Source organism: Neopsephotus bourkii, unplaced genomic scaffold (genome assembly GCF_033783945.1).
Source record: "Neopsephotus bourkii isolate Nb327-2 ecotype Australia unplaced genomic scaffold, CSIRO-AGI_Nbou_v1 NB_1792, whole genome shotgun sequence".
Taxonomy (NCBI): domain Eukaryota; kingdom Metazoa; phylum Chordata; class Aves; order Psittaciformes; family Psittacidae; genus Neopsephotus; species Neopsephotus bourkii.
Genome location: NW_026902266.1, coordinates 11,152,576 through 11,180,272, shown reverse-complemented (window position 1 = coordinate 11,180,272; position 27,697 = coordinate 11,152,576). Strand labels below are relative to the sequence as shown.

The window sequence follows — 27,697 nt, the reverse complement described above, 5'->3', positions numbered from 1 at the left end:
TGGCAGCCTTGCTCTAGACTACCTCCAGTCTGTTGATGTCTCTCTGGTACTTTAAATACTCCTTGAAAGGGCCAAATAGAGGGGAATTACCACTTCTTGTGACTTGCTGGCCACACTCTTGCTAACGTAGGCCAAGGTCTGGTTTGCCTTCCTTGCCACAGGGTTATTCTGATCCACGGATGGGACAGTATTTGTCTTTCCTAATCTCCCTGAATTTCCTATCAAGCTTTTCCTTCAGTTTGCTGAGGTCTCTGGGACAGAATCTCAGTACTCTTGCCTGTTACTGCATCTCCCAGCCTAGTACCCCTCAGCAGGACATCTCTCCCTCATTGGAAAGCAGAGGAGAGCTGTGGCTAAGTTTTCAGTTATCTATCACAGGGTATCCTCTAAAAAGCATATTTAATGTTAGATATCTATTAGATACCATGTGCTATTCAGGTACCAATACTGTTCAGAATAGTGCAAGTATCAAAATACAGCTTCTAAGCATGAGTGCTAGGACTAGAGTCATCAGATTTGTTGGTTGCTACATAATCTCCTTATGTGGTGCATATGCACACTAAACCTTTGCCCTTATACTGTTTCCTTCTTGAATAACAAGGAGAGTGATGAACTGTTATGAGTATTTGATGTTATTTTGAGGGCTGACTTTAAATTAAAAAAGAATAATTAAGGTACATTAAATCAGAAGGTGATTATGACATCATGAACCAGACACTTTGTTTAATTTTGTGCACTTTAATAGATGAAATATCTGCATGTTAAGTTCAAGACAGGTATTATATTGGACCATAATGATCCATTCTGCATTAATCAGGAAGCAGTTGTATAAAGGGGTGCACTTTCCTAATATTAATCAGAGCTGTATTCCATGTGCAAAGAGCCATGTGGATTTCATTCATCTTCTGTACTAGCACTTCCAGGAATGTGGCAGTCATAGTAAACTTAACGTTATTTTGCTTCTTGTGGTTTTGAGTGAGTCTTTAATCAGACCAAAATTGATGTGGCTTTATGAATCCAGTTGGGGGAACCACGCTTGGCTTTGTGTGAATTCAACAAACTATCATAGTATTAAAAGATGTCTGAGATGGTTGCTTCTGCTATTTTTGTGGACAACAGTATTTCCCGTCATATGCACCATACAGTTTCAGTTTTCCAATCGGTTTCCCTCAATGCAGTTGAGATATCTGAATATTGTTATTTAAGATCTGGTGTCTCTGAGGCATTTTTCACCTGTTATCTAGAAGAAAGCACTTATTATCACCAAAAAAAAAAGTTGAATGAGTAAGTGAAGGCAAGGTTAAGGCCAGAATATGAAGTTTAACTTGAGAAAATCTAGTGAAGACATGTAAATTATAGTTAGTGTTTGTAAGAGAAATTGCACTCACAATTCAGAATTGAAATGTAGTGGAAGAAACCTTTGACAAGACAAGCTTCCTTATTCTCTTTGTAACTATTCATCACATACCCCAGGCTTATGAGTATCAGGTTATTTGTCTTCTAACGGCTAGTCTCTTACAATAGTAAAAGTACGGTCTCTGTAAGAATGGGTGTATTTCAGCCACATATATTACCACAGAGAGGTCTTGCCGCAGTGAGTTTCCTGTTCTGACTGGCTCACGTGCAAGATTGGTGCTGCTCACTAAACTGCAATGGTCCAGAGCACTCTTAGAACTCTGTTAACTAACATGAAAGACAACACTCATGAATTAACCTCTTTTAGAGTCCCCAGCTGCGATTAGGCTGTACTTTTCTTTAGGACAAGTCTGGCTTCACTTTGTGGCTGGAGCTCTTTTGAGTACTTACTGTGTTGGGTTGCAGTGGACAAACCTATCTTCTTTCTGGCTTGGTCACATGCATTGGTGTGTGCCCAGCAGTCTGCGGTGATGTTAGCCCTTCCTCTGCATTGGTTGGCAGGCTTCCTGGTAGGCATTTCCCCAGTGCAGAGATCTGCTGGAATTGTTCCAGGGCTGAAATAGGTCTTTAGTTCATTTCTCTTCATGGAATTCCTGTGAGGAGAACATAAGTGCCTGCCCTGGGGAAGTTCTGGTGTTTCACTGGCAGTAGTGTCCCTAGGAACACAAGGTCTTGGGATGCCAGCACATGCCAATTACATATAGCCAGGCCTGTTTTATCTATGCCAGAAGTTAGGTGACATGCCAAAGGCATGATAGGTATCAGTACCAAAACTTGTTAGAGCTGCTTGGTGGCAGGTCCCAGTGATGTGCATATTACTAGGCCATGTGCCTCTCCATTAACCTTGCAGTTGATATAATCAGCAGTATGGACCTCCATTGTTCATTAAACACAGGTATTTTTTCAATTAACACTATAGGGTATATTGTGGAAAATGGAGTTCATCAAATTCCTGCTGACTGAGGACATGCTTTTCTCAAGGAGACTCCAGCAGCCAGAATGTGAATCTGGGCAAATGGATTATCTGTAAAAGAGGGATAGACAACCTGGGCAAGAGAAGGATAGTCAAAACTGCATGTCAGGCAACTGGCACAAATTCCTGTGAAGAAAACCTTTCCTCCAGGCAGTGCCACAGTTATGCAAAGTTAAAAGTTGAAATGTTTGAATTTTAAAGCTGGGAGTCAACAGTTGAGTCCTGGTTCTAAAAGACCACAGATCTTTGGATCTTTGGTTTTTGATATTAGAAAACAGTTTACAGTATTACAAAACAGTTGAAGGAGAAGCAGCTGCTGACAGCTACTGTTTCTGTTTGGACAACTGTAGCTGAAGAAGTCTAGAAAGTAAAGAAATGCCCCAGAAACATTGCTGTGGGATCTCTAAAACCAGGATGAAATGAATTTCTGAACGGGGTCTTGATGGTGGGCCCTGTTGGGACTGTCCTGCAGTCTGTGATCCCAGGGGCAGCTGGCCCTCCTGGGGAGGGTTTCTTATGCATCCTTCTGCTCTCTGGACCTGTTCAGTGTCACATTTAGGAGATTTTTGATCCCTTTCTATAGCTGGATACTTCTCTTGACAAATATTTTTTTGCACTGTAAAAGGTTTTAGAATGATGATAGGGACACAATAATGCACTTCTGGAAGAGTATATAATGGAATCTTGTTACAGTTGACGCCCAAGGTGACTGGAAAGTGAAACAGTGTAGTGATGCACAGTCATGTAGCTGTTTCCCCCTGTCAGTTTGAATATCTCACTTCAGTTTGGGGAGAACCAGCTTCTTGTTTACTTCTGCATGATAACAGGACAATTCTTGGTTTGCAGAGGGGGACTTTTTCACAAGTCAGAGTTGGGTGAAAAATAATCCCAACTGTCCTTGAAATTAGTGAGGGCGAGGGTGGCTGTACTTGGGTAAGTACAGTCTCTTCCAGGGAGATGAGAACAGATGGCTCTAGGTCTCTGATCTATTTCTCAGTGTATCAGAACTCGTAAGAGAGGAGATGGAGCAATATGTCTCAAATCAGTATCAAGTGTTAAGACAGCCTCACCCAGGCGGGTTCTGGAGCAGTTAAAATAGGCAGGTATCTACAAGCAAGATCCCAAGCATGGAGGGAATGTTGGTGGTTTAACCTTCTCTGTGGAGTCCAGAACAGCATGTCACTTCTTTATCACTCCTGGTTAGGCACTTCGTCTCTAAATGTCTCTAAACTGACTAGTTGTTTTAACTTCTGATGTAAATTGGAGCATGTCATGTAACAAATGGGATGATTTAGCTGCTTTACTGAATCCCCCACTGTGTGTGACAAGAGCTGCAGAAATGATGACTGAGGTCCAGCTGGAAGATGTTCCAGCTTGACATTGCTTTCAACTTAGAACATTTGCAAAGTTCTCCCAGTAAATGTGGAAAAAGGTTAGAAAGACAGAGATCAGATCTTTCCAGTAAAATCCCATCATCATGTGCTATTTTATTGCCTGTCATGCTTTCATATTGAATTATTGCCTCTCACGTTATCATCTCACATCAAAAGGGTTGTACAAATCTGGAGGCAACTGGGGTTGCTGGGCTGCTGTGAGGCTGAAGCAAACTCGGAGAGATTACACCTCTGCCTAGTGCTGTGCTAGTTGCTTCTCTGAAAACACTTCGGGTTTTTGGCCAGACCCTTACCAGGATGTCTTTGTTAGTCAAAGATGGAGCTAGGATTGATACAAAATGATGGTGCAGGCATTGATGTGATGAGAGAAACATATGCTCCTGTCTTCTTCCACACCACCAGTCTGCCTCTCACAGTCTAAAAAGCATGTGAATTTTTGAAAAGTGTAATAGTGGCAAATTTAATAATAGATGCTGTAAGATAATGGCAGCCAGAGCACATTAAATCAAACACTATCCATATAAGCCTGTCAGAGAAAGGCCAAATACTCTAGCTGTCTTATCCTACTGATGATCAGCCTGCTGCTTTGTTACTACATCGGGATACATGGATTTCAGTTATTTTTAATAATCATCTCATGCTTTATTTAGATCTCCATTTCTGTCTGTGGAGTCTGTCTCAGTGCTGTACCATCCACTACAGCTTTCTTTTTTTTTAAACAGTCTCTTGTCAGCTTTATTGTCTGGTTTCCTAGTCAGTGCTGCAGGTTAGTAAAGCAGTGAGTAAAATGACCCTGAGGCTGCACTGCCAAATTCTACTTTAAATGCAGAGACTGTGTTGAAGTCAGCAGGGTTAGACCACTGTGAAGTGCAAGCAATTTAGGCATGCTGATGCTGTACTGTTGCTCATCAGATGTTTTCATGCACTTGATTTTGGACTGTTAATTGTATGATTTCTGGGGTGAAATTTCTTACTGATTTATCAGCAATGCTAATTCTTCTCCATCTAATGCTTCATTATGATTACATATCAGTTCTTACAGTCCCTGAAGAGATAGCAGGGAGCTGAGGGTATCTCCAGTGTTTCTTATGCTTATTGCAAGGCAAGGAGGAAATTCTTTCCTGTTAGGGTGGTGAGGCACTGGAATAGGTTGTCCAGGGAGGTTGTGAATGCTTCATCCCTAGCAGTGTTCAAGGCCAGGCTGGACCAGGAATTGGGTAATATGGTTTAGAGCGAGGTGTCCCTGCCCATGGCAGGGGGGTTGGAACTTCATGATCTTAAGGTCCTTTCCAACCCTAACTATTCTATGATTCTGAAGAAAAACTGGAAAAGTTCAGAAAATACAGGCTATTGCCTACAAGCTCCATGGACCGATGCTCCAAAGGCTGACCACATTTTAGACTTGTTGCTCTGTGTGTTGCAGATGCTCTATGACTTTTCTGAGAACACACTACTGAGCTGGAACACTGGGTGGTAGGATCGTAAGCAAGTAATGGTCTTAACTTAGTACTCTTCAGCAATAGCTTTTTAAAGCACCTATAACGTATCTCAGCTGTAATTTGATATTGAAATGGTTCCTCTTTCTACAGATTCCTGGGGTAAATCCCTCAGCTGAGATGCATAGTTGCAGATTCTCCGATGTTGAAAGAGCTCATCTACATACTGAAGATCTAAGCTCACATACTTTATGAGAGTGTGGAGATTTTGTGGGTTTCACCCATTTGATCCGAACACGCTCGTAAACATCCCCGTGGCTGAGTTTTCCTCCAGCATTGGCGGTGTGAATCTGCACTTGCACAATTTTATGAATAAAATAACTGAGTAACTCCTATGTATTGCAGTGAATGCACCTGGATTCTCACCATTGAGCAGTTTGCTGCACTTCAGTGCCCAGAGATGCTGGGGAGCTCTAAGCCTGCACAACACATGAATGCCTTGCTGTTCCCTCATTCAGTGCTTGCACTCTCGGGTTCGTTCCCTCATTCAGTGCTTGCACTCTGAGGTTCATTCCCATTGCTTCCTCTTCAATGTCAGCAAAGCAGCATTCCCCAAACACCCTTCTCTGATTGCTTCTTCCTTGCTCTGCAGGTGCTTGTGTGCACAAATATGTGTGAGCTGGGTGAACTGGGGTGTATGTACAACTGAACACAGGTCACGGACAGAAGGTGAAAAGGGTAGCTCAGGTGTTATTAGAGGGATTACATGTGGAAAGGAGTTGATGTGCCTTTTTTCTGTCATTACGAGAACATTGCAAAAGGTTGGAGGGAGGGTAGGAGCTACAAGCATCAGAAGTTCTTACAGACTGCTCACTTGGGTGTTTCTACTTGGCTGCTGTTCAGTCCTATTTCTGCCTATCTGGGCCTCTTTTCATGGCCATTTTTCACCACTATTTCCAGCTCCTTGCCTCTGGAGGTTTGTGCTTCTTTTTGCCGAATCTGTCCTTGGGTGGCAGCTGAAGTTTTCATCTCCCAGTTCAGTATAATTCAGAATACATCAACTGCCTTATATTTTGTGCACATGCTCTAGTATGCAGGAAATACATGTTTGTGAGGTGTTAACTTCAGCCATACAGCTCAGAGGCCTGGGCTTTCTAGGTAGTGAGTATGTAAGACTATAGGCTCTTAGCTTAAACACAGTATTGCCCTCTGGACACCGTGTCTCCTCTGTGAGCACTGGCTCCTAATTTAGGCACCCAAGTTGAAAAACCCTTTCCTTTACTGTATGCCTGCTGTTTGATTCTTCTTGTTTCGTGGCGGTGCAAGATGCAGCAGTTATAATCAGCACTTCATTCCTCTGATCATTATTCCTCCCATCTGGATGGAAATGATGTGCTTCCCTGCTTTCTGCCATTTATAGAGAAGTGTCTGCCTGTGCTTTTTTTTCCCTGAGCCTTACTTTTCGCTCCTTTCTCAGCATAAGACAGGCTTGCTGAATCTGCCTCTGCTTCCCATTTGCCACGTGTGAGATGCTGAGCAGAGGAACATTGTGTGCTGCCTCAGGACTCGGTGGGGCTGACCTGCAGAGCATCACAGAGCGAGGAATTGCAACAGCTGGATGAAACTCATTGATGCTTAAGCTCAGGGCGCTGCATTCCTCAGGACTTTTCTGAAGATCACTGGTTATTTTATTTATTTATTTATTTTCCCATGTGGATCCATCATTAAATTGCCTGTGAGATCTTCTGAAGATAAATGTCGTGTAGATAAACGTCCTGCTTACTCAGCAGTTTGGTATGTAGAATGCAAGAGAATGGGAAGCTTGGAAAAAAAATGCTTATGAAGGGAACTGATCCGGAAGCAGGGATAGTGATTAGAGACAGTGTTTGCCAAAGACGTGCTATTTCATGTGACCATATGCATTCTGGGGGCCTGATTCAGCTTACTTTGAAGTCAGTGATAGTATTATGTTGTCTTGTGTGGCAGTTGGATGAGCCTTATTAAGACAAGCCTGGCCTCTATACAGTGTAATATTTCTCCTTTTGGCTTCCAATAGAGGTATCTGTATGGAAGGAACAAGGATACTTCCTTTCTCTTTCATTGTAAATGTGTTTTCTTTCTGCAGCAAATCCAAATGAATGCAAAAGCACTGCAGCTTGCAGTTTGTGAGCATTCCTTGCTTGGATCTTGAGACTTAGAGAAGGGATGGTGTTGAGGAGAAAGGCAAGAGATAAAAGCTGCAAAGCTCTGAGCCATCCCATCTGTATGGAAACTTCCTCCATTTTTGTGCTGCAGCAGCAGAGCAGTAGCAGCTCGTCACTGCAGCTCTTTCCCAGAGCCTCTCTCCAGTGTGGGACTCACACCTGCTGGTGGCCCCCAGTTCCCAGGCCTTTCTCCCATGGAAGAAAGCCATTGTACAATCAGATGGGGTTAAAAGCTGCTCTAAGGCAGTTCAGGGTACCTCCACATCTTTCTAGCTTACCAGACATCAGGGGCTTCTTGGCACTTGCACAGAAACCACTCTGAGCTGCCTAATGCTTGCTTTGCATAGCTGGTCTTTTCTGTCTCATCTACCAAGGAGAATATGTATACTAAATATGGTGGCTGTCTCAGATACGAAAATTGTTGAAGACCTAGACAGAGGAATAATCTCTTCTAGTTCACTGCCTGAGCCAAATACTTGGTTCAAACGCCAAATCAGCAAAACCAGGTTGCTCTGGATTGATCAGACTATTACATTATCAGAGATCTGGTGTGGAAGGAGGTTATTTTTAAGGAAAAAAAACACCCCACCAACATATTTGGTCTGAAGGCACCATTTCAAAATAAAAACAACCCAAAACCAAATAACCCTCCAAACCCCACCCTGAAATAATTTGATTTTTAAGCAAATGAGAAAAGAAAAGAAGAGAAGAGAAGAGAAGAGAAGAGAAGAGAAGAGAAGAGAAGAAAAGAGAAGAAAAGAGAAGAAAAGAGAAGAAAAGAGAAGAAAAGAGAAGAAAAGAGAAGAAAAGAGAAGAAAAGAAAAGAAAAGAAAAGAAAAGAAAAGAAAAGAAAAGAAAAGAAAAGAAAAGAAAAGAAAAGAAAAGAAAAGAAAAGAAAAGAAAAAAAAAAAGCTAGTGTTCTTGAACAGTAAACCAGTCATCTGAAGAAGCTCTTGCAGCTCTAGGGAAAGGGTTAAAATCCCCTATGATGTCTCCACTGACCTCCACATTACACTGAAGAGGAAACTGGCCCAAGCTTTCTTTTGGTAAAGAATCTGAGTCAGAAAAGCTGCCTCTGTTCACAGTTCATTGCTCCTCCCTCTTATCCAAGACTTCTCTGGGCCTGTTTCTATGCTTAATATTAACATTAAGTAATCAACATTAGCAATGTTGAATTAAATTCTGTTCAAGCAATTTTGTTCTACATTGTGACTTGGAAAGAGAATCACCCCAAAACTTTGAAACCTTTTACATTTAAAAGTTTCTTTTTCAGTGGATGGGCTGTTTCTTCTCAGGAGTTTGGACGTTCTGCAGACTAATGTAATAACATATGTTTTCACAAGGAAGCATATATTTGAGCACTGTCTCATGTAGCTGGGTACTTTGAAATCTGTTAAGCCATTCTAAAATGCTTGCTTGACCCATAGTTGACTAGGGCTTAAAGAAATTTTATTGTGCTAGTACAGCCCAATTAGTTGCAAGTAAGCATTTTGCAAAGCTGACTGTTTACTATTGTTGTTATTGTCATATCTAGAGCTCTAGAATTACAAGTAACACAATTAGTGTGCAGTACCTATTTATTTTTCTTCCTACAGAAGGAATCACTTTACATTTGTAGCCTTAATTTTTTTAGGAATATTTGTTGCTTAAGATCTACCCTGTTTGTTGCACATCAAAAGGTCTGTCTTGAAAGCACCCTGAATGTATTCTTCCTATGTGGCATGTGGACTGACTATGATGATAGAGTAGCCTCTAGAATCAGATTCCCTCTGGATGAAATAATAAGCTGTGATTGCCAATTCAAACATTCTTCAAGAGCAGCAACAGCTATTCAGGCTTCTAATTAAAACAAAGCTGAAACATTCATTGTTGTGCATATATATGACTAGAAATCTTAATATGATGTACTACCAAAGAGAAACTCTATTTTTAGTTATTAATATGTGAACTTGCTAAGCAAAACCTCCTATGGCTACAACTGATGAATCAAGCAGCCTCATGTTTCCAGGCTTAACAATACAGTACAAAGCACAAACTGCTTTTGTTTTCTTTTGTACACAAGGAAATGTAGTTTTCTGTCCAGAACAAAAGAAAACCTGTAGTGAAGTGAACTAGGTATTGCCTAATTCATTTGCTCTCATAGAAAACACCTTTGCCTCAACTGTCATCTCTGTAAAAGAGGTATTTTCCCTAACAGTGTGAATAATGATCTATGCTATAGCTTTCTGTCCTCAGTTCTTAACTGACCAAGTATGTAGTAAAATCTGAATTTCTTATATTTAATAGCTTTTATTGCAATATATTCTGTACTAAATGCATGAGTCTTAGAGTCATCTTTAGATATAAAACCAAAATCAAATTGGTTCAAAAGCTTTGAACTTCCTGCATGTTTAAAGTTTCTGCAAATTCAAGTTTTATATTTGACTAGATCACTTTTGGGGCAATGATTTTCTGTGTAAGATGGTTGGAAAACTGGAAGGACCCTGTGTTCAAATGACCTGAAGTTCTAAACCAGTTGCTGCTTATGAACTGGCTGAAGAAATAGATACAAATTGTTTATTTCACTGATGGCACTTATTCATCTTCATGCTCTTTGGTTCAGTTAAAGGTTTAGAGAGGTCAGGAGTTTCAAGAAGATGGTGACTTATTCCACTAGTTCTTATGCTGCTGAAGTGTATTGGATCACATTTAAATCTGGACAATAAATTTTGGTCCTGTTTTTCAGATGTTATAAATTCGAATTTTGCAGTCTGCTTGTTGATGTATTTTTCATTTATGTCATATTTAGTGATAAACTGTTCAAGCCTCTCTATATTACTGGCAGGATGAGTTTCCTTCTGGGAGATATTCATTTAATATAAACTGAAATGAAGAGCTGCTTAATTAGAAGGCATGATCTGTTTTAAAGGACACTTTGAGGATGCAGTATGGTTGGGCAGAAATCTTTCCTCATCTTTTACATTTCCAGTCTTCTCTCTTGGCACTGCTGAGCTGAAGTGTTTGTTCTTTCTCTGCCTTCTCTCAGGGGAAGAGAAGGATGAAGGTAGCATCAAATAAAAGCTGTCTTATTGTGTGTAAGGGTGGTATGTTGAGAACAGTTATTTATTGGTATTCATTTCTCCCTGTGAGTGGCTGCTATAGATTTATAAAATCTACTGATAGACTTTAAAGTAGTTATGTGCCTTAACTTTTATATATCAATAAATTTTCCACAGCTGCAGATGCTCAGAAGCACATCTTGTGAAATCTTTGCATCTTATTTAAAAAAAAAAAAAACAGTAAAAAAACCCAAAGAAACTTGTCGACCTCATAGCCAAGTTCTCCTCCAAATACTTCCAGCTGCAGCTAGAGGGATGAGTCATGCTGAAAGCTGAGGAGCTTTTCTGAAAGCCTTTCACTTGGTTCACATGATTTTTTTTAACTCTACATTCCTGTCTGTTTTTCTTTTCTTAAAAAAAACCCAAAACGTGCAGGCGAGTCACCCAAGGAAAACCCATACGAAGATGTGGAGCTGAAAGGCCGTCACGCGGGCCGAAAACCTCATCAGCTCTCCGAGAATTCCCTAGATTCTTTGCACAGGATGTGGACGCCGCAGGACAGGAAATACACATCACCTCCCCAGGTAACGCTGGTCTTTCTGGGCTTGAAGCTTGTTTGAAACTTTAGTGAGAAAATCAATCATGGCATAAGAGGAAGAGCAGTTGTATTGAATGAGAAAGGGTATCTGGAAAAGGAGTACAATCAAATGCATAAATTGTTGCTGGGAATGCTCTTGGCAGCTGTGGCTCAGCTTCTCAGCACTGTGCTGCTGAAGCTGATGGCTCTTTGTGCTGGGCTACAGCCTGATGAGTTTCAGCAGAATCCTTCCACGGGTTGGTTGTGAGCTGAATCTGGCCCTAAGTTACCTGTATGGCTGCATCAGTTTGTGAATTGCCTCTGCACTTGCTGCTGGGCTTTTAGTTATAAAAAGCTGCTTGGCTTTAGGAAGGGAAAAGTCAGCTGCTTTATCTTGCCCATGTATTGCTGTGTGTGGCCTATTGTGACTCTGCTTATGTGAAGTGCATAGCGTGGCATGTTTTATTGTAAAATGGTGAAGGCCAAGTATGCCCCCCCCCCCCCCCCAGTAAATGAATAATAAAATAATCAGAAAAACCTGAGTGTCTGCATTTAACAAGGCAGTATAAGTTGTGTTTACAGCATAAAGTAAAAGACCAGGAACTCTGCAGGCTTTCCATTTTGTGGTGGATTTTCCAAAGCAGTCTGTTTTTTGTGAAAGCTGTGCAATGCCAGGTTGCTTTGTTGTTTATGGGATCATTGTGTTCATAAGGAAAAATATCAATTTCATCACATACTTAAGTTTGAGGTTCAAAACACCTTTTAAGAGAACTTTGTTTTGCACTGAATCAATAGAAACTTCGCATTTGAGCAAAATGGTCACAGTACCTTACAGTTTTGTCTTGTAAAGAGACCTAGAACAAAACTGATTATATTTTCTTTCACTTCTTTTGTGTGCATGTGTGCATCACAGTCCAAGAGACAAAAGAAATCTCAACAGGGTTCTTAGTATGCACCTAGCACGTTGTTTATGAAACAGGAGTTGTTTGAGCAAAGCTGCTGAAAAGGGGACAATTGAAAAGTAGTAATTTGGCAGACTAAGGAGAAACAGAAACTGCAGCCATGAAGATAACTCGTAGTAAGAAGCATTCTATGCATAACAATTATTTTCAGCAGGAATTCAACGAGAATTGTGTAGCATGTAGAGGATCCATCAGGGTTTACAATTAGGGTAGGAACCCTATAGGTCTATAGTAAGATAGCGTTCCCTGGTTTTTGTTTTACACATTGTGACTGAAGAATACACAGATTAAAATGAATTCTGTAAAGTTGCTCAGTAAATAAGCCCTCTCTGGTATCTTTGCAACAGGGCTATCTTTATTCTGGTATCTTCTTTTTGAAATGCTGCCAGGAGTTTCCTGCCAGGAGTCTGTCCTGCCATAGTTGTGCTGTCACTGTGCTGATATTTAAAGCCAAGAGATACTAAGAGCAGGTCAGCTATGGGCCTGGGTAATTCTCCAATGACCAGAAATAGAAAAGTCTCAATTTCCTGAAGAATGGAGGCTTTGGCAACGATTTATCACCCAGTTTTCCATCATAGCAACATAACTGGATTAGCAATCTTACTTTTCAGTCATGGATGATGATAAACAAGATGGAAGAGATCAGAAGGTCAGCAGTGTTTCACCAATCATCTCCAAAAAGAATTCCTTTCATTAAAGTACAGGCTGCTGCAGTTTTTCCTGGCATGCTAACCTGTGTTAAGCAGAGGCCTCTGAAACACTGGCTTGTGGTCATTTTGAATCCCACTATGTCTTCTTCTCTCCCATTCATCAGATTTTGAAGTCATCAGATATAAAAATAATGTTTTATTGATGACATATGTGTGACGCAAGCTCTACACCTACAGAAACACCTGTGCTTAATCCCAGATAGTATAGTGCTGTAACAGTTAAGCTCTCCACGTAAAACTAATGGGTCATTTCTTACTGCAGGTTTTTAGCTTATAATACTGCTAATAGAATATTAGTAAATGCCAGTTGACAGCTGTTTAATACACTGGTACTTTTTTCCTAGACATGTTGGTTAAGCTTCTTACAGTGTCTGTTCTCAGGAGAAGAAGGCAGTGACCTGGCCTTACCAGCCAGCTGATTAACCTTCCTAAGAGCTGGGCAGAGCTGCTCAAATGGCTGCTCCAAAAGAAGCCCAGTTTTTAAAAGATAGCTGTTATTTGGTGCTTAATCCTGTCAGTGAGATTTTTCCATTTCCACCTGCAATAAGTTTTGTATTTTAAATGGAATTCTTTGGAAATGGAGGACTGGGTAACCATACCTCTGTACATTGGCAGATCTTAAAATTACTTAACATCATAGGTATAGAATAAGCTTGATTTTCTATCTTTTCTCTAAGATAAAATAGCAGCTTCTATGTAGTTGCTCTTGATTTTCATTACTGCAAGTGAAAGAGATGGATCAGGTCAGTGTTCTGATGTCAGCCAAGCTTTTAAATTAGGTTTGAATGCTCATAAAGTTGATGTGATGTGGGAACATGGAAATGCACCAAAGCCAACAGTACTATTATTTTCTTTGAAATTTGAAGTGTTAGGTATTGACCCCTGCCCCTTCATTTTGACCTTAAAACCTCACTTCGCACATGACCCACAGAGGAGTGTCTCACCTGGCATGATGTCCTTGTGTAGTCGCCACAACTCACAAAGACCTGCTTCTGCACTAAGTGTTGCTGAGGAGGGGAAGAGCTCAACCTGTTCTTGTTCCTGTAGCTACCTTCGAAGCCCAGCAGCCAGTCTCTGCGCATCAGCAACTGGTCAGAAAGGAAGAGCCACCGCTTGCCACGGCTGCCCAAGCGGCACAGTCACGATGACATGCTGCTGCTGGCTCAGCTTGGCATTCCCTCCTCCCCTTCCAGCATCAACGAAGATAGCCTGAGTACCACAAGTGAGCTGCTGTCTACACGGCGGGCCAGGAGGATCCCAAAGGTACTGGCAGGGTGATCAGGGTTACCCTGAGGATAAGTCACCTGTCTGCAGAAGCTTGTACTATCCAGCCTTTAGCAATCACTGAAAGTTTTTTTTGTATCCTAAGGGAAAATTGAGATCAGAACAGAAACAGTCACTCTCAGGACTCAGGACATACTCCTTTTTCACATGTAGTCATACTGTGAAAATCCCTTCTCTAGAAGTGGGTAACTGCCCTGATCCCAAAGTAGCAAACATCTCATTGCCATCCTTGTGCAGAGTTGATTTTAAGCCAATTCTGTTTTCCAGACTTTAAGTTCTGTGGACAAGAGCATTGCTGCGTACCTAACTCCATGATTTTGAATGGGTGATGGCCAAGCAATTATTATTTATAACATGCAGAGGCATCTGAAGTTATTTTTTTACCCCCATCATTTCTTCAGTGGTCTCAGGAACCAACTACTGGCCTAAGATGTTTTCCTTCATTTACTCACAAGCCACCCTTTCCCAATAGCCCTGTTGTCTTGATAGATTTGAAGCAAAAATTAATTTTCCATTTTTCAAGGAGTTTTCCAATTCAAAATGGGATGTGAAAAAATCCCAAGCCACCAGACAACAGCAAAAGAAACCAACAAACCTCTTCTGGTACAATAGCAACAGAGAGAACTGCCAATATATTTATTTTTGGCTTGTGAGTAAAGTTAAATTTTATCGTATATTCAGCTCTTTCCTGTTCTTATTAAAGAGCATATTTAAAGTACATGACCATGAGTACTGTGAGTAGAGGGAGATTTTTATGCTCTTGTCTGAAATTATGCTCTTGTCTGAAATTCTGCCTAAGGAGCAAATTAATCCTACTTCCTTAGTATTTACTGTATTTTTACTTTCTTGGAATATACTACTGCAGAATAAGCATACATCTGTGAAGGATTCTACATAATAACATGCAGAGTACCTTGGTTTTGAGTAGAGCTTGGACAGTTTTGATGTTAGTTCTGTAGCCAATCTTTATTTCTTTATTTATTTAAATTTAACTGACATTCTCCTTATATGAGATTATGCTTTCTGCATGCGGATGTTAATAGTTCTATCATAAATCTCATAATTAATTATCATTAATTATCTCATAATTAATTGTTATAATTATCATAATTGTCATAAATAATAATCTCTGGGTTTGACCACTGTACCTCCTAGAATCACACATTACTGGAGGATAGCTTTTTCTTTCTCAATTAAGCAACTATAACGTATACTTATTAGAGAGAAAAGCTTGAACCTGGGAAACTCCTGTTCTGTACCACACCAGTGATGCTTTCTGAAGCAATATCCAAATGCTTTAAACATCTGGGCTTTCTGTATTTTACCTTCGTTGAAGTAGCTCCTGCAGACAATCCCAGCAAGGTCCCTCACTTCTGGTTCCCGATGCCTTGTTTAGTGCTTATGTGCAGCAGTTTCTGGGCCGGGGCATGTGCTGGAGCTGGGCAAGGTATCATTCTGCTGGCTCTGCCATGATGCTGTACAGGTTCCCAGTGGGCCAGGCACATGGCTGCAAGCAGAGAAGTTCCACCTGAGCCTTGCTGCTAGGATGCACATGGCTCAGTCAGCATGTAGAAGTAAATTACTTAATCCTACTTCAAGCAGAAGAACCAGAAAGGACTTCAACACTTCACACTGCTTGTTCTGGGCCCTCTTCCTCTGTTGGAGGGGTTGAATGAGTTTTAGTTCCAATCTCTGCTCTGTTACCGACTTTCTAATGTGTCCTCAGCAAATCAGGTTTCACTGAGTTGATTTCTCTCCGCAAGCTGAGGTAAAACAGGTTTTGTAAAATACATTACAGTTCTATGAGTAAAGCTGCTATGCAATGAAATATACTATTTATGACTCATAAAATATTAAGATTAATTGCTACATATTTATGACTCTCCGGAAGTTATAATACTCTGTTTAATTACAAAATCTTAGTAATCCTAACCTCTTGCTGAAGGCACTAAACAGAAGTTATCTCATTAATATTTTTCATCATCTTAGATTTTTTTTTTTGATAGACAGTCATTATCTGCAATAGCCCTCCTGAAGGAAGTTATAAAGATGATTACCTGGAGTTAAAATTCTGGCTAGTGCTGATAGAAGCCAGCTAAAAGTGGCACTAGCAGCTAACTTTAAGATATTTTCATGATTAAGGATAAGGTTGGAGATGATAGATAAAGCACCTCTGATGTAAGGCAAGTACAGCACGAGTTGGAAAGGGGAGAGAGGGTAAGTCCATAAATCCCAGATCATCACCTGATATTACATAGACTCAAAGATGCTCGTTCACTCTGTGCCTGAAAAGGCTTTAAAAAGTTACAGCTTTCTCCTTCTGTGCTCATTTGGATACCCTAAAATCTCAGTTCAGAGAGGTGTTAACACACGTTACTCTTACACATTCAAAATGAAATATGACCTTAATGTTCATAAGAGTTTGGTAAAGTTGGATATGACTAATGGATCACTGTTACTTGGACAATGGAAGTGAAGACAGAAACAGTGGCATAGAGAAAGAGGTGGTAGAGGATGACAGCTGCTTTTGAGTCCCCAGACTCATTGTGCTTTTATTAAAGATGTCAACAAGGTTTTCAAAAACGGGATTTATGTTTCTGAGTTACTTAATAATTTTTAACATATAGACATAGGTAAAGCCATAGCTTCAAAATAAGTGATTCAAACAAATGGGATTCAAAATGAGGGAGATAAATGCATTTTGAACTGGCAGTGTGTGCTTGCAGCCCAGAAAGCCAGCCGTATCCTGGGCTGCATCAAAAGCAGCGTGACCAGCAGGTCGAAGGAGGTGATCCTGCCCCTCTACTCTGCTCTCGAGAGACCTCACCTGGAGTATTGTGTGCAGTTCTGGTGTCCTCAACATAAAAAGGACATGGAACTGTTGGAACAAGTCCAGAGGAGGGCCACAAGGATGATCAGGGGACTGGAGCACCTCCCGTATGAAAACAGGATGAGAAAGTTGGGGCTGTTCAGCCTGGAGAAGAGAAGGCTGCATGGAGACCTCATAGCAGCCTTCCAGTATCTGAAGGGGGGCTATAGGGATACTGGGGATGAACTCTTCATTAGGGACTGTAGTGATAGGACAAGGGGTAACAGGCTCAAACTTTAGCAGGGGAAGTTTAGATTGGATATAAGGAAGAAGTTCTTTCCTGTTAGGTTGGTGAGGCACTGGAATGGGTTGCCCATGGAGGCTGTGAATGCTCCATCCCTGGCGGTGTTCAAGGCCAGGTTGGACAGAGCCTTGAGTGTCATGATTTAGTGTGAGGTGTCCCTGCCCATGGCAGGGGGATTGGAACTAGATGATCTTAAGGTCCTTTCCAACCCTAACTATTCTACGATTCTATGATTTTGAAATAGTAAAGGCTTTGGGGGTTCAGCTGCCCTGTCATTTATGGTCAAATCCTTTGTTTGGATAGATAAAAGTTTCCTTAAAAGTGTTTGGTCTTACTGATTCCTCATCTTATTTTGCAGCTTGTCCAAAGGATCAATTCCATCTACAGTGCAAAAAGAGGGAAAAAACGACTGAAAAAACTTTCTATGTCCAATATTGAGACAGCGTCCCTGCGAGGTATGACACAAGCATTGTGGTTCAGTGAATCTACTTGAATGTTACAGGATTAACTGATTCCCTTCTTTCATCCACACCTACCCTGGGATCTACTTCATTTAGAGCTTTCCTCTGCAAACAGAGATAACTTTCAGTCTGCAGGAGGAGAAAATGGAGACGAGCTAAAAATAAGTGAGATCCTGTTAATCCCATAATCAGCTAGAATAGTCAACTGCTTCTTTAGTTCATGTTTTGAGTAATTTGCATCTGTAAGTTTTGTCCAAAATTCACAGTTTTGACCTTGTAATTCATTCATGCTTTTTCCTGTCATGTGAAAGTAACTCACACTGTGCTTCAGACTGCTTTCGCAAAAGCAGGAGCCAAAAAGAAATTCAGGCCATGTTTGTACTAGGAGCACAACAGAGCTTCAGTGGGAGTTCACCCCAGAAATGCATCTTGTTATAAGGATACTTTTGCATGTTATTCTTGCGCAGTTTGGTGAATTCTGGTGATTGAAAATGTTACCCAGCAGACAAAGCTCATAGGGCTTGCTTAGATTTCTGAAACACTGAATAGCTTTTACTCAAAATAATTAAAGTCTGAAAAAGAAGTGGAAGGGTTAGAATCCATTTTCCAAATAGCACATCGATCTTTGTGGCTTAGCATAGATGTGGGTTCGGTGGAACCAGTTGCTGTAAAGGAGAATGAATTTAGCATTTTCATTAAAATAAAGCTCTTATTCTCAAGCAAAATTGAAACTTAATCTGAGGAAAACACAGTCTAAGAAGCCATTAAAACTGTTTTATTTCAAGTTATTTAAACTAAGGAGAGAGCATGTGTGGATCACAAGGCTCAGTGAGAGATACGATTCTTCCCAGTTTCACCACAGTCAACTAAGTTTATGTTTGCTTTGGTTTTGTATTAACTGATCCCTCTATCTCCTCTGCAGATGAGAACAGTGAGAGTGAGAGTGACTCAGATGACAGGTTTAAAGGTAAGCGATCAGCCTTCAATAACTTCTAATCAGCCACTGTCACACACCTTAGCAATGTATCTTCTCCTGCTACTGCATGTTGTTCCTTTCCATGATGCTCTGTATTTTCCTTCCTGAACTATGCTAACTCCATTGCTGAAGAGCTCACAAAGTTTCCAGCACAGGAGCATGAATGTGGAAAGCAAGGACAAAATGAGCTGTGAGGATCTAAGAAGGATTTGGCAACTGTGTCATATAATGAAGAACAGGACCTTTGATAGTTTTGCTTTGTCAGCCACTCCACAGATGCTGATGTTTTCCAGACTGACTACTGGGTGCAAACTTAGAGGGATGAGATTGGATAAATATGATCTCTTCTTACTCATACAGTACTTTAAGTGGTTACTGCTAGCTGCTGTTGGAGGTCAAATTCTGGGTCTGATCCAACTTAATGGTTCTTATAGTCTTTTATAGGTCTGCAGTCTTGAAATTGTAGAAATTCTTTTATCAGTGCACAGCACCTGCACAAACTCTGCTTGAGCCAGGCCACTAAATTAGTCGCTCATTTTCAAAAGTCTTGATACACAGGGAGAACTATAAAAAAGTTGAAGGCAACAACAACAGATTTTATTACTAGAACCCCATTATGTTGTTTGTAAATGAGGAGGAAAACCCAACAGGGCAGAGCTGTGGTTATAAGATAAGGGTAACCATTTGTGTCTATCTACTGCAGATGTCACCTGCTTACTGTTCATGCAGGAAAACTTGCTGGAAAAAAATTGTCTTAGGGAAAAAGATTTGTTTCAGATTGTTGGTGGCAAGACCACCCAAAACCAGCTGTATACAGTGTTATAGTGTCACGTGTGGGAAAAGACTCAGTGCTTTCTTGTAGACAGGGGCCTGCCCAAAAGCACTTTCAGTTCTGTTTCTCTTCTTGTCAGAAAACATAGGGGCTCCTTTCACCCATAGCCCATGAAAGAAGATAAGACAGGGCCTGGTCTCGCTGTTGTTACTGAGGGAATATTCTGATTTCACTGGAAACCTGGAAGCTTTTACCCTGACTGTTGTGGAATGGAGGATCTTCATTCTGATGACTGCCTAACCAACTGCTCCTGTGTGACCTTATTTTGCATTGATACTTTCAGAGCATCCTCAGTCAAAGATCCAGTTGTCACCTGTAGCAAGACAAGATTCATTGAGTCCCCAGGTGTTGGGGTGGGGTGAGCTCTTCATTTCATTTTGTGCAAATACGAAGCAGTGGCCAGCAGTGTGTGGCTATGTCAGGACAGGACAAGACAGGTTATTTCTTGGGATTTAGCTTCCCTAGCTGAGCGGTCACATTGAGACCCAAGTGCTTTATCAAAATGATTTTTATGTTTGATGTTGTTGAACGAATTGATGACAGCTGGTCATCAAGGGGTTTCCCTTTCTTTCTCTCATTAATTACTGCTGTGATCAAGTGCTTGTGCCATCTTATTTCCCTGCCAAAAGGGACAGCCTGCCTTTTGCAAACTGGGCACTGTCAGTGAATATAGCCTTAAGGGATTGACCTGTGCTGCTGATGATTCATTTGCCATTGCATTGAGATGCTGGTGTGAAGAGGTGGGAAAGAACACGCAGGAAGCAGGTTTTACTTAGCTGTTTTCACTTGCTGGTCTACCAGAACTGGTAATGTTACTGACTAGTCTGCCATAGGTGTCTAGTGACAAGTCACTGGATCAAGACATATCTTTGATTCAGGACTGGATGTAACCATGAATCTAAGACTGCCCCTCAGTTGAACTGGAACAAGCAAAGAAATCCCATAGGAGGCAATTTACACTTTTTCCCTTCCCTGGAGATTATTCCATGGCTTGTACAGACTAAGACTGTGCTGTAGAAAGGGAGAAAATACTTCTTTCTGATTCTTAGATGTGCTAAGAAGGGACAGGTCAGAGAACTGTGTTTCCCCAATGTAAACCAGGTCTAAGTCAGGCCTGAGATATGTCACCCTGGAGACCCTAGGTCATTTGCACAACCCACATAAGGGCTCACAATCTAGTTTTATTTGAAAGGAAAAAGCAGACCTTTGGCAGGATAACAGTTATGAACTGCAAATTATTTCAGTGACGTAGTGTAGCATCACTTCAGTACTTGGAGAGAGTTCTGATTTATAGATGCAGTTAGTGAGCGAGACTACAGTATGAAGGTTTGCTTTTGAAAGGAGAACATGCTTGGAATAATACACTGGCAAATTGAAAGTCTTTTGTGAATGCCTGTGGCTTATACATACACATTACAGTCCCAGGTAATGATCTGTCTTCTTTTCTCTTTTGTTTTTTTTTTTTTCCCCCAATGCTAGCTCATACCCAGCGTCTAGTACACATCCAGTCAATGCTGAAGAGGGCTCCAAGTTATCGAACCCTGGAACTGGAGCTGATTGAGTGGCAGGAACGGGAGCTATTTGAGTATTTTGTGGTAGTGTCACTGAAAAAGAAGCCCACTAAAAACACTTACCTTCCAGAAGTGACTTACCAGTTTCCCAAGGTAAAAGAAAAACTCTTATGTACAGTTCAGTCTAAGATCAATAAGGTGAATAAGTGGGAAATTTAATATAAAACTATTTTTAGAAGGAGTTAATCATCTTTCGTAATTATTCCAAAGTGACCTGGTACAAAGTGAAGGGTATAGAGAAGATGACTGAAAGCTTTCCCTGTTTAGAAATTTAGCTTTTCTAGTGCTGGAGAGTTTGGCCTGACAGTAGGTGCTTTAAAAACCCATTTAAATTCAGTTTCTAAATATTCAACTTTCAACTCATTTTGGCTGTATTAGGTTTTGTTCCAAAATCACTGAAGTCAATGGAAAGACTTTTGCTGAGCATTTCTCTCATGCTCTTCCAGCAGCAAGGAATTTGAATTAGGACTGTGTTTTAAGTGGCCGTTGTGCAACAGGGGAGTTAAGGCAATTAAAAAAACAAAACAAAACAAACACAAAAACAATCAAACAAATAAAAACCACACCAAAAACAACCCAGCAGTAATTACCTATATTGTACTAGCATCTACAAGCCTGTCCTGGGGTCATGCCTCACTCTGCCATGCACAAATAAGAACTAGCTGATGGGCCCTTGCTCTTCAGAGCTCATTAATAGCCTTACTCCTGAGAAGTGCTGTGAAGCTGGCACTAACAGTAACTGACTGAACCTCAATTTCCCCCCCTGCAGCTTGAAAGACCAACCAAGCAGATGCGTGAAGCGGAGGAGCGCCTCAAGGCTATCCCTCAGTTCTGCTTTCCTGATGCCAAGGACTGGCTCCCTGTCTCTGAATACAACAGGTAAACCCTCTGGTGCTCCTCTGCTGCAGTGCTGATGGAGTGCATCTGGAGCAGGCACAGACTCGCTGATGCCCAATTAAGGAAGCAGTAGTTTGAGTCCTGGACACTGCAGCCTCAAGCAGCTGTAGTTAATCTTTTTTAAGTTCTGTATTAGTTTTCTTACTTTTCTCCCCACCTCACAGGTCTGTGTGGCTGAGGGGAGGAGATCTGAAGGTTTCTCTCAGTGCTAAACCCAAAAGCATAAATGGAAGTATTTAAAATAGAATACTTAAAATACTTAAAATAGAGAAGAGATTCAGAGCAGCCCTGCGGAGAAGGACTTGGGGGTGCTGGTCGATGAGAAAATGAACTTGAGCCAGCTTCAGTTTGTGCTCGCAGCCCAGAAAGCCAACTGTATCCTGGGCTGTATAAATAGGAGCATGACCAGCAGGTCGAAGGAGGTGATCCTGCCCCTTTGCTCTCATGAGAGCTCACTTGGAGTATTGTGTGCAGTTCTGGTGTCCTCAACATAAAAAGGACATGGAACTGTTGGAACAAGTCCAGAGGAGGGTTACAAGAATGATCAGGGGACTGGAGCACCTCCCATATGAAGATAGGCTGAGAAAGTTATAGCTATTCAGCCTGGAGAAGAGAAGGCTGCATGGAGACCTCATAGCAGCCTTCCAGTATCTGAAGGGGGCCTATAGGGATGCTGGGGAGGGACTCTTCATTAGGGACTGTAGTGATAGGACAAGGGGTAATGGGTTAAAACTTAAACAGGGGAAGTTTAGATTGGATATAAGGAGGAAATTCTTTCCTGTTAAGGTGGTGAGGTGCTGGAATAGGTTGCCCAAGGAGGTTGTGAATGCTCCATCCCTGGCGGTGTTCAAGACCAGGTTCGACGAGGTCTTGTGTGATATGGTTTAGAGCGAGGTGTCCCTGCCCTTGGCAGGGTTGTTGGAACTAGATGATCTTAAGGTCCTTTCCAACCCTAACTATTCTATGATTCTATGAAAATACACCACCTGTTCTACCTGGCCTTGAGCAGTGCCAGGGATAGGGCATCTACTGCCTCTCTGGGCAACCTGTGCTAATGTTTCACCACACTCATTGTAAAAAATTTCTTCCTAATATCTAGCCTGAATCTATTCTCTTCCAGTTTAAAACCATTACCCCCTGTCCTGTTGCTACAGGCCCTACTAAAAAAGTTTGTTTCCATCTTTCTTAGAAGCCCCTCTAAGTATTGAAAGGCCACATAAGGTCTTCCCAGAGCCTTCTCTTCTCCAAGTTGAACAGCCACAGCTCTGTTACACGGCCCTCATAGGAGAGGCGCTTCATCTCTCTGCTCATTATTTTGGCCCTCCTCTGGTCCCTCTCCAACAGGACCATGTCTTTCCTGTGCTGAGGACACCAGAGCTGAACACAGCACTCCAGGTGGAGTCTCCTTGCCCTAGAATATGATATGGCTTTTTAGGATGCATGGTCTGAGACAGGTAAATGAAGTAAGACCTATTCAGAGTGTGTCTAGAGGGACTTTCAACTATGACAAGGAACTGGCTTTCACCTGCAGGAATTACTGCAGCCAAGAATATGTATGGAACTTTAAATTGGCTTATGTACGGCACATGCAACATTACCAGGTTCTGTTCTGTGTTGCTTGGCTGTATTATTCAGTACGTGGAAGCACCTGAATAGTGAGTTATTGAAAACAATGAAGGAGAAGCTGACAACTGTTTGACAACACTGGTATGAGAAGCACACAGCCCCGCCTACACAGCATTTCATCTTTTCTGCTGCTGCTCCCTTTCACGAGCCCATGTTTGTGAAGCAAGATATTCCTCCCATATATAGCTGTAACTATATAAACCCTGGCATTCCAGAACAAAGAAAAAGTGGTTTATGTAATGTCTTTTAATACTTGAAAAGCAGTCAGGAATGTTTATCAGTCTGGGTGCAAATTCACAGACCCATCCCTTTACCTGTGTAATTATAGCCTCAAGCTCTGTTTTACTTCTCTGTCACAAACGTTACTTATCCTAGGCAGGGTTACAAAATGAGCTGGATATTGGAAATCTGTGTTGTTTCCGGGTTAGAAATTTTCTCTAATCTTGGAGAATCTAAGGTTCTCCCTTTAAGAACAAAGCACAGTCCAAAGACAGAATCTGCTAAAAGTTAAGGGAGATACAGCATTTGAATAGTGCCCTCCAAATCTGCTTCTTGCACTCCTTTTGCAGTAAAAGAGGCTGCCATGTCACTGAAATCCAGCCCCCATCTCTTCTTACAAGAAGGCAGCTAGGTTGTCCCCAGCTATGCACATATTTTTGCCCTACAGCTGATTGAATTTGTCCACAGAGTATTTCCAGATGGTGAGCAGAGGCAGGGAAGACCCTCCAGTGGGTAGGACCTCTCACTGGATACAGCAGTATCCCTTTCTAGATGATTTGTCTCATAGCTGTGCTGTAGTTCTGATATTAAGACCTGGGCAATTTATTTTCTTCTAGTGAGACCTTCTCTTTCATGCTGACTGGGGAAGATGGGAGCCGGCGGTTTGGTTATTGCAGGAGGCTGTTGGTAAGTACATCAGCTCTATCTCAAAGCACAGAATTCTGTTAAACAGTATTTCAAAACTGTAGTCTGAACTGTGAGGGTGTCTCTCATGGTTTTAAAAGAAAATGGAGTTACTCACTCTGAAATTTGGAAGCTCCAGTAAATAGTTTGTAATGGCTGTCTCAATCAAAAGCATCCCATCTTGTAGAAAATTCATAAGAACGTGAAAATTTCCTGTGTGAGCATTTACTTTTAAAATTCTTTATATTACGTGTTTTCAAGCAGAATTAGAAATACTACAGCACTGCAAACAAAGGCAAATGTGGTATTCTAAACATTTGTGAATAGTGTTTATCTCCTGGACAGCTGCTTACATCTCCAAAGTACTCTGCCAGCACTGCCTAATCAGTCTGCAGCAGGTCCATGAGGTAAGTAAATAAGCCACCCTGCCAGGTTAGAGGACAGCAGTGATTGAGAACATGCCACCATAACTATTTGCTCAGGACCATGCAGTAAGCTGGTGCCAGTGCTGGGAAGTCTAGGTCCTCAGGCTCCTTTTCAGCTCTCATGACCAGGCATAGTTAAGGACAAGACTTAGAATATCAAACAGTTCTATCTCATCACCTGGAAAATCACTGGTCACCTGGTAAACTGAGAGCATGGCAGTGTGTGTGTGTTGTGTGTTAAGGGAAGGACTGCACAAAGGCCACAAAGTGTATTAAGGCAGGTGAAGCACAGTGCAAACAGGGATTATGAGCCTGTGCTCATCACCTCTCAGATAGGTTTGGAGCTGGTTGTGAGTGACTAGGTGGAGAGCCACGGCTCCTGTGCTGTTCACATGACAGTTGTCTGCACCTGGCTGGAGTGCTTATACAGGTATGGGATTCTGCAGGAGCCTTCTGCATGCTCTCTGCAAAATAAATGCCTGCAGCAGCATTGCAGATTGTAAATAATACCCCCTGTCTAAGAGAAAGTGACACTGGCACTTTCCCCTTCCTTCCCTTTCTGACATGATTTCCCATCTCCTTAAGCAGGCACACCTGCCTTCAGTAGCTTTCAGTGGCTTTCAATAGACAAAGTAACTTTCTGTCATTAGAACAGCACCCTCCATCCTGTGTGCTGCCTGTACGTGACCCTGCTCTTTGTCTATGATAAAGCTCCTTGTCGTGCAGACAGCAGATGCTCTATCTGGGAGGTTTGCTGTGTGTGGTTCCTCTATTTGTAAAAAGCTTCTTTTAAACTAACATAACAGAAAACTTGTTTATCAGTTCTGTGGGCGGTATTTGCCACAGGTAGCATCACAGAGACTCACTCTGTATAACACAGTGTGTAAGTGTAGGCCACAATGTGGTTTATAGATGAAAACAAAATGTCAGTGCAGGCTTGTGTTGCAGTAAATCTGGGGTTGGTCAGGGGGTGATTCAGAGATAAGCAAGAGGAGCACCTAGAAGGTGTCCTTGCTGGTGTAAACAAGCGTAACAAGATGTAGGGCAGCAGTACAATTCAATTACTTTTTAATGTGAGATCATTTAAAAGGGTAATAAGGTATATTTGGAAAAAAATAACAAAACCTCAGAAAATGTTGGCTAGAATTAAATTATGGAATGCTTTCACCACCAGGTAAAGGTGGTTTAAGACTTCTATATTTCTGGGAACATTGGCAAGTTTAGAATCATGCACAGAGCTTACATTTGTGCAATGCGAAACAGTTGATCCTGGACCAGTCTGAGACTGAAATAATCAGCAACAATGAAAAAGACTTATGCACAGGAATGTTGAATTAGCTTGTCAGTGAAGGACTGCCATAGGCTTCTTTTAAACTCACTTAAGGTTCAGTGAAATCCACCCTTCATTAAAGGCAACATAAAAATAGAACACTGAGTTTCAGCTGGTGCAGAAGTTTCATTAGCATAGTAGGAAATACTGGGAACAGAATTAAATCAATACTACACACTTTTATATAAATGGTGTTTTGTTTTTGGAGATTGGAGATTGTTTTTGGCTATGGTAAAACTCAGTCAACCAGATAGCAAAAAATCATTTAAAAATGGGAAAAATAAGACCTTTTAAGTCTAGCTAATGATTATAAATCCAGTTATAAAGCTGATCTGCTGCTGTCCCTGGAGATCACTTAAATCAGGATGTTTCATCTGGTATCAAAACCTGACATGCAGAAGCTGACACGTCTCATCTCACTGGTACAACCTACCCCCCCAGGGAGTGGAGGGATACTCCTGTACTTTACCAGTTTGTCCCTCTCTGGAGCCTTCTGAGAGCCAAACTTGTACAGTCTGGGGCTTAGAAAGACAGAAGATTTTGGAAGCTGCAGAGGAGCATCTCAATATTTCTTTATCTGGGGAAACAGCAAAAGTAGCAGAGATCTACTTTTGTAGATCTTCCTGTCACATCCATGCTTTTTTATTTTGTATATGCAGATACGAATTCATACAGCAATGAGGAGCAGGTAAATTCTGCAGGCACTTTTGCATGCCAGAGGCTTGGGCTCTAAAACACGTTTTTGTATTTGGGTGTTCAGTTTCCTGAGCAGTTTTTGAGAGATTCAGCCAGGGTGTCTCTGATGTCCAGGAGCACATGGCATCTCCTCTGGTTAGTGCCACTCCTGACCTACAAGTTCTGTCAAATCCAATCTGAACAACCTTAATTTGGGAACTACATGCAGTTTTTGGCAAACATTAGAGAAAGGTGGGGCCACAGTGTATAATATAGAGCCATAAGGAAACCCTAAAATCATTACAAACTGCTCTGCTTCAAGGCAAGCCAACTGCTGTAAGGCTAATTCCTCAGAAAATATTCCCCAGCTGTCCTGGCGAGCAGTGCTCTTGTAATACCCAGCTGGAGGTGTCACACCTTCCAGAGCACTTGGCAGCCCTCAGCTCCATGGCTGGATGGGCCAACCAGCCTGATCCTGGGGGGATGGATACCTGTGTCTTTGTGGAGGCTGGTGCTCCGAGTCCATTGTTTATGAAACAATTATTTTTTGTCAGCCTTGCTCTCCTTTGGCATGTTGTGACATGAACAAACTGCTCTACTTTCTCTTTCCTGCCTTCAGATTTCATGTTCTTTCAGACCCCCTTTTTGGAGTGTGTATGCTAAAACCCTGAAAAGCTACCTCAAGGGATACAGTGACAATTATGTTCTGTTTGTACTGCAAATCCTGTGGAGTATTCCCTTTATATGTATTCATATTGTTTTGTTTCATTTTGGAATGGGATTAGAATGGAATGTAACCTATTGTACCACAGCAAACAGTCTGCACTTCCATAGATAGCAAGTTTCCAGTTACATCTTGATACCTCCAAGGCAATCCTGTAACAGCTTTCCTAG

The 27,697-nt window shown here is 41.5% G+C and overlaps 2 protein-coding genes across 3 annotated transcripts in view; both read left to right on the top strand.

Moving 5' to 3' along the window:
- The window catches only part of RPL27A (ribosomal protein L27a), a 224,431-nt gene that overhangs the window by 153,103 nt on the left and 43,631 nt on the right, over positions 1-27,697 (top strand). The window lies entirely within an intron of this gene.
- Positions 1-27,697, top strand: part of DENND2B (DENN domain containing 2B) — a 135,312-nt gene that overhangs the window by 69,119 nt on the left and 38,496 nt on the right. For both annotated transcript variants that reach the window (XM_061342426.1, XM_061342428.1), the window contains 7 exons: positions 10,897-11,045; positions 13,758-13,973; positions 17,466-17,562; positions 18,491-18,535; positions 20,856-21,040; positions 21,717-21,826; positions 24,307-24,376. In XM_061342426.1, coding sequence (XP_061198410.1) covers positions 10,897-11,045; positions 13,758-13,973; positions 17,466-17,562; positions 18,491-18,535; positions 20,856-21,040; positions 21,717-21,826; positions 24,307-24,376 — 872 coding nt within the window. The remainder of the gene's footprint in view (positions 1-10,896; positions 11,046-13,757; positions 13,974-17,465; positions 17,563-18,490; positions 18,536-20,855; positions 21,041-21,716; positions 21,827-24,306; positions 24,377-27,697) is intronic.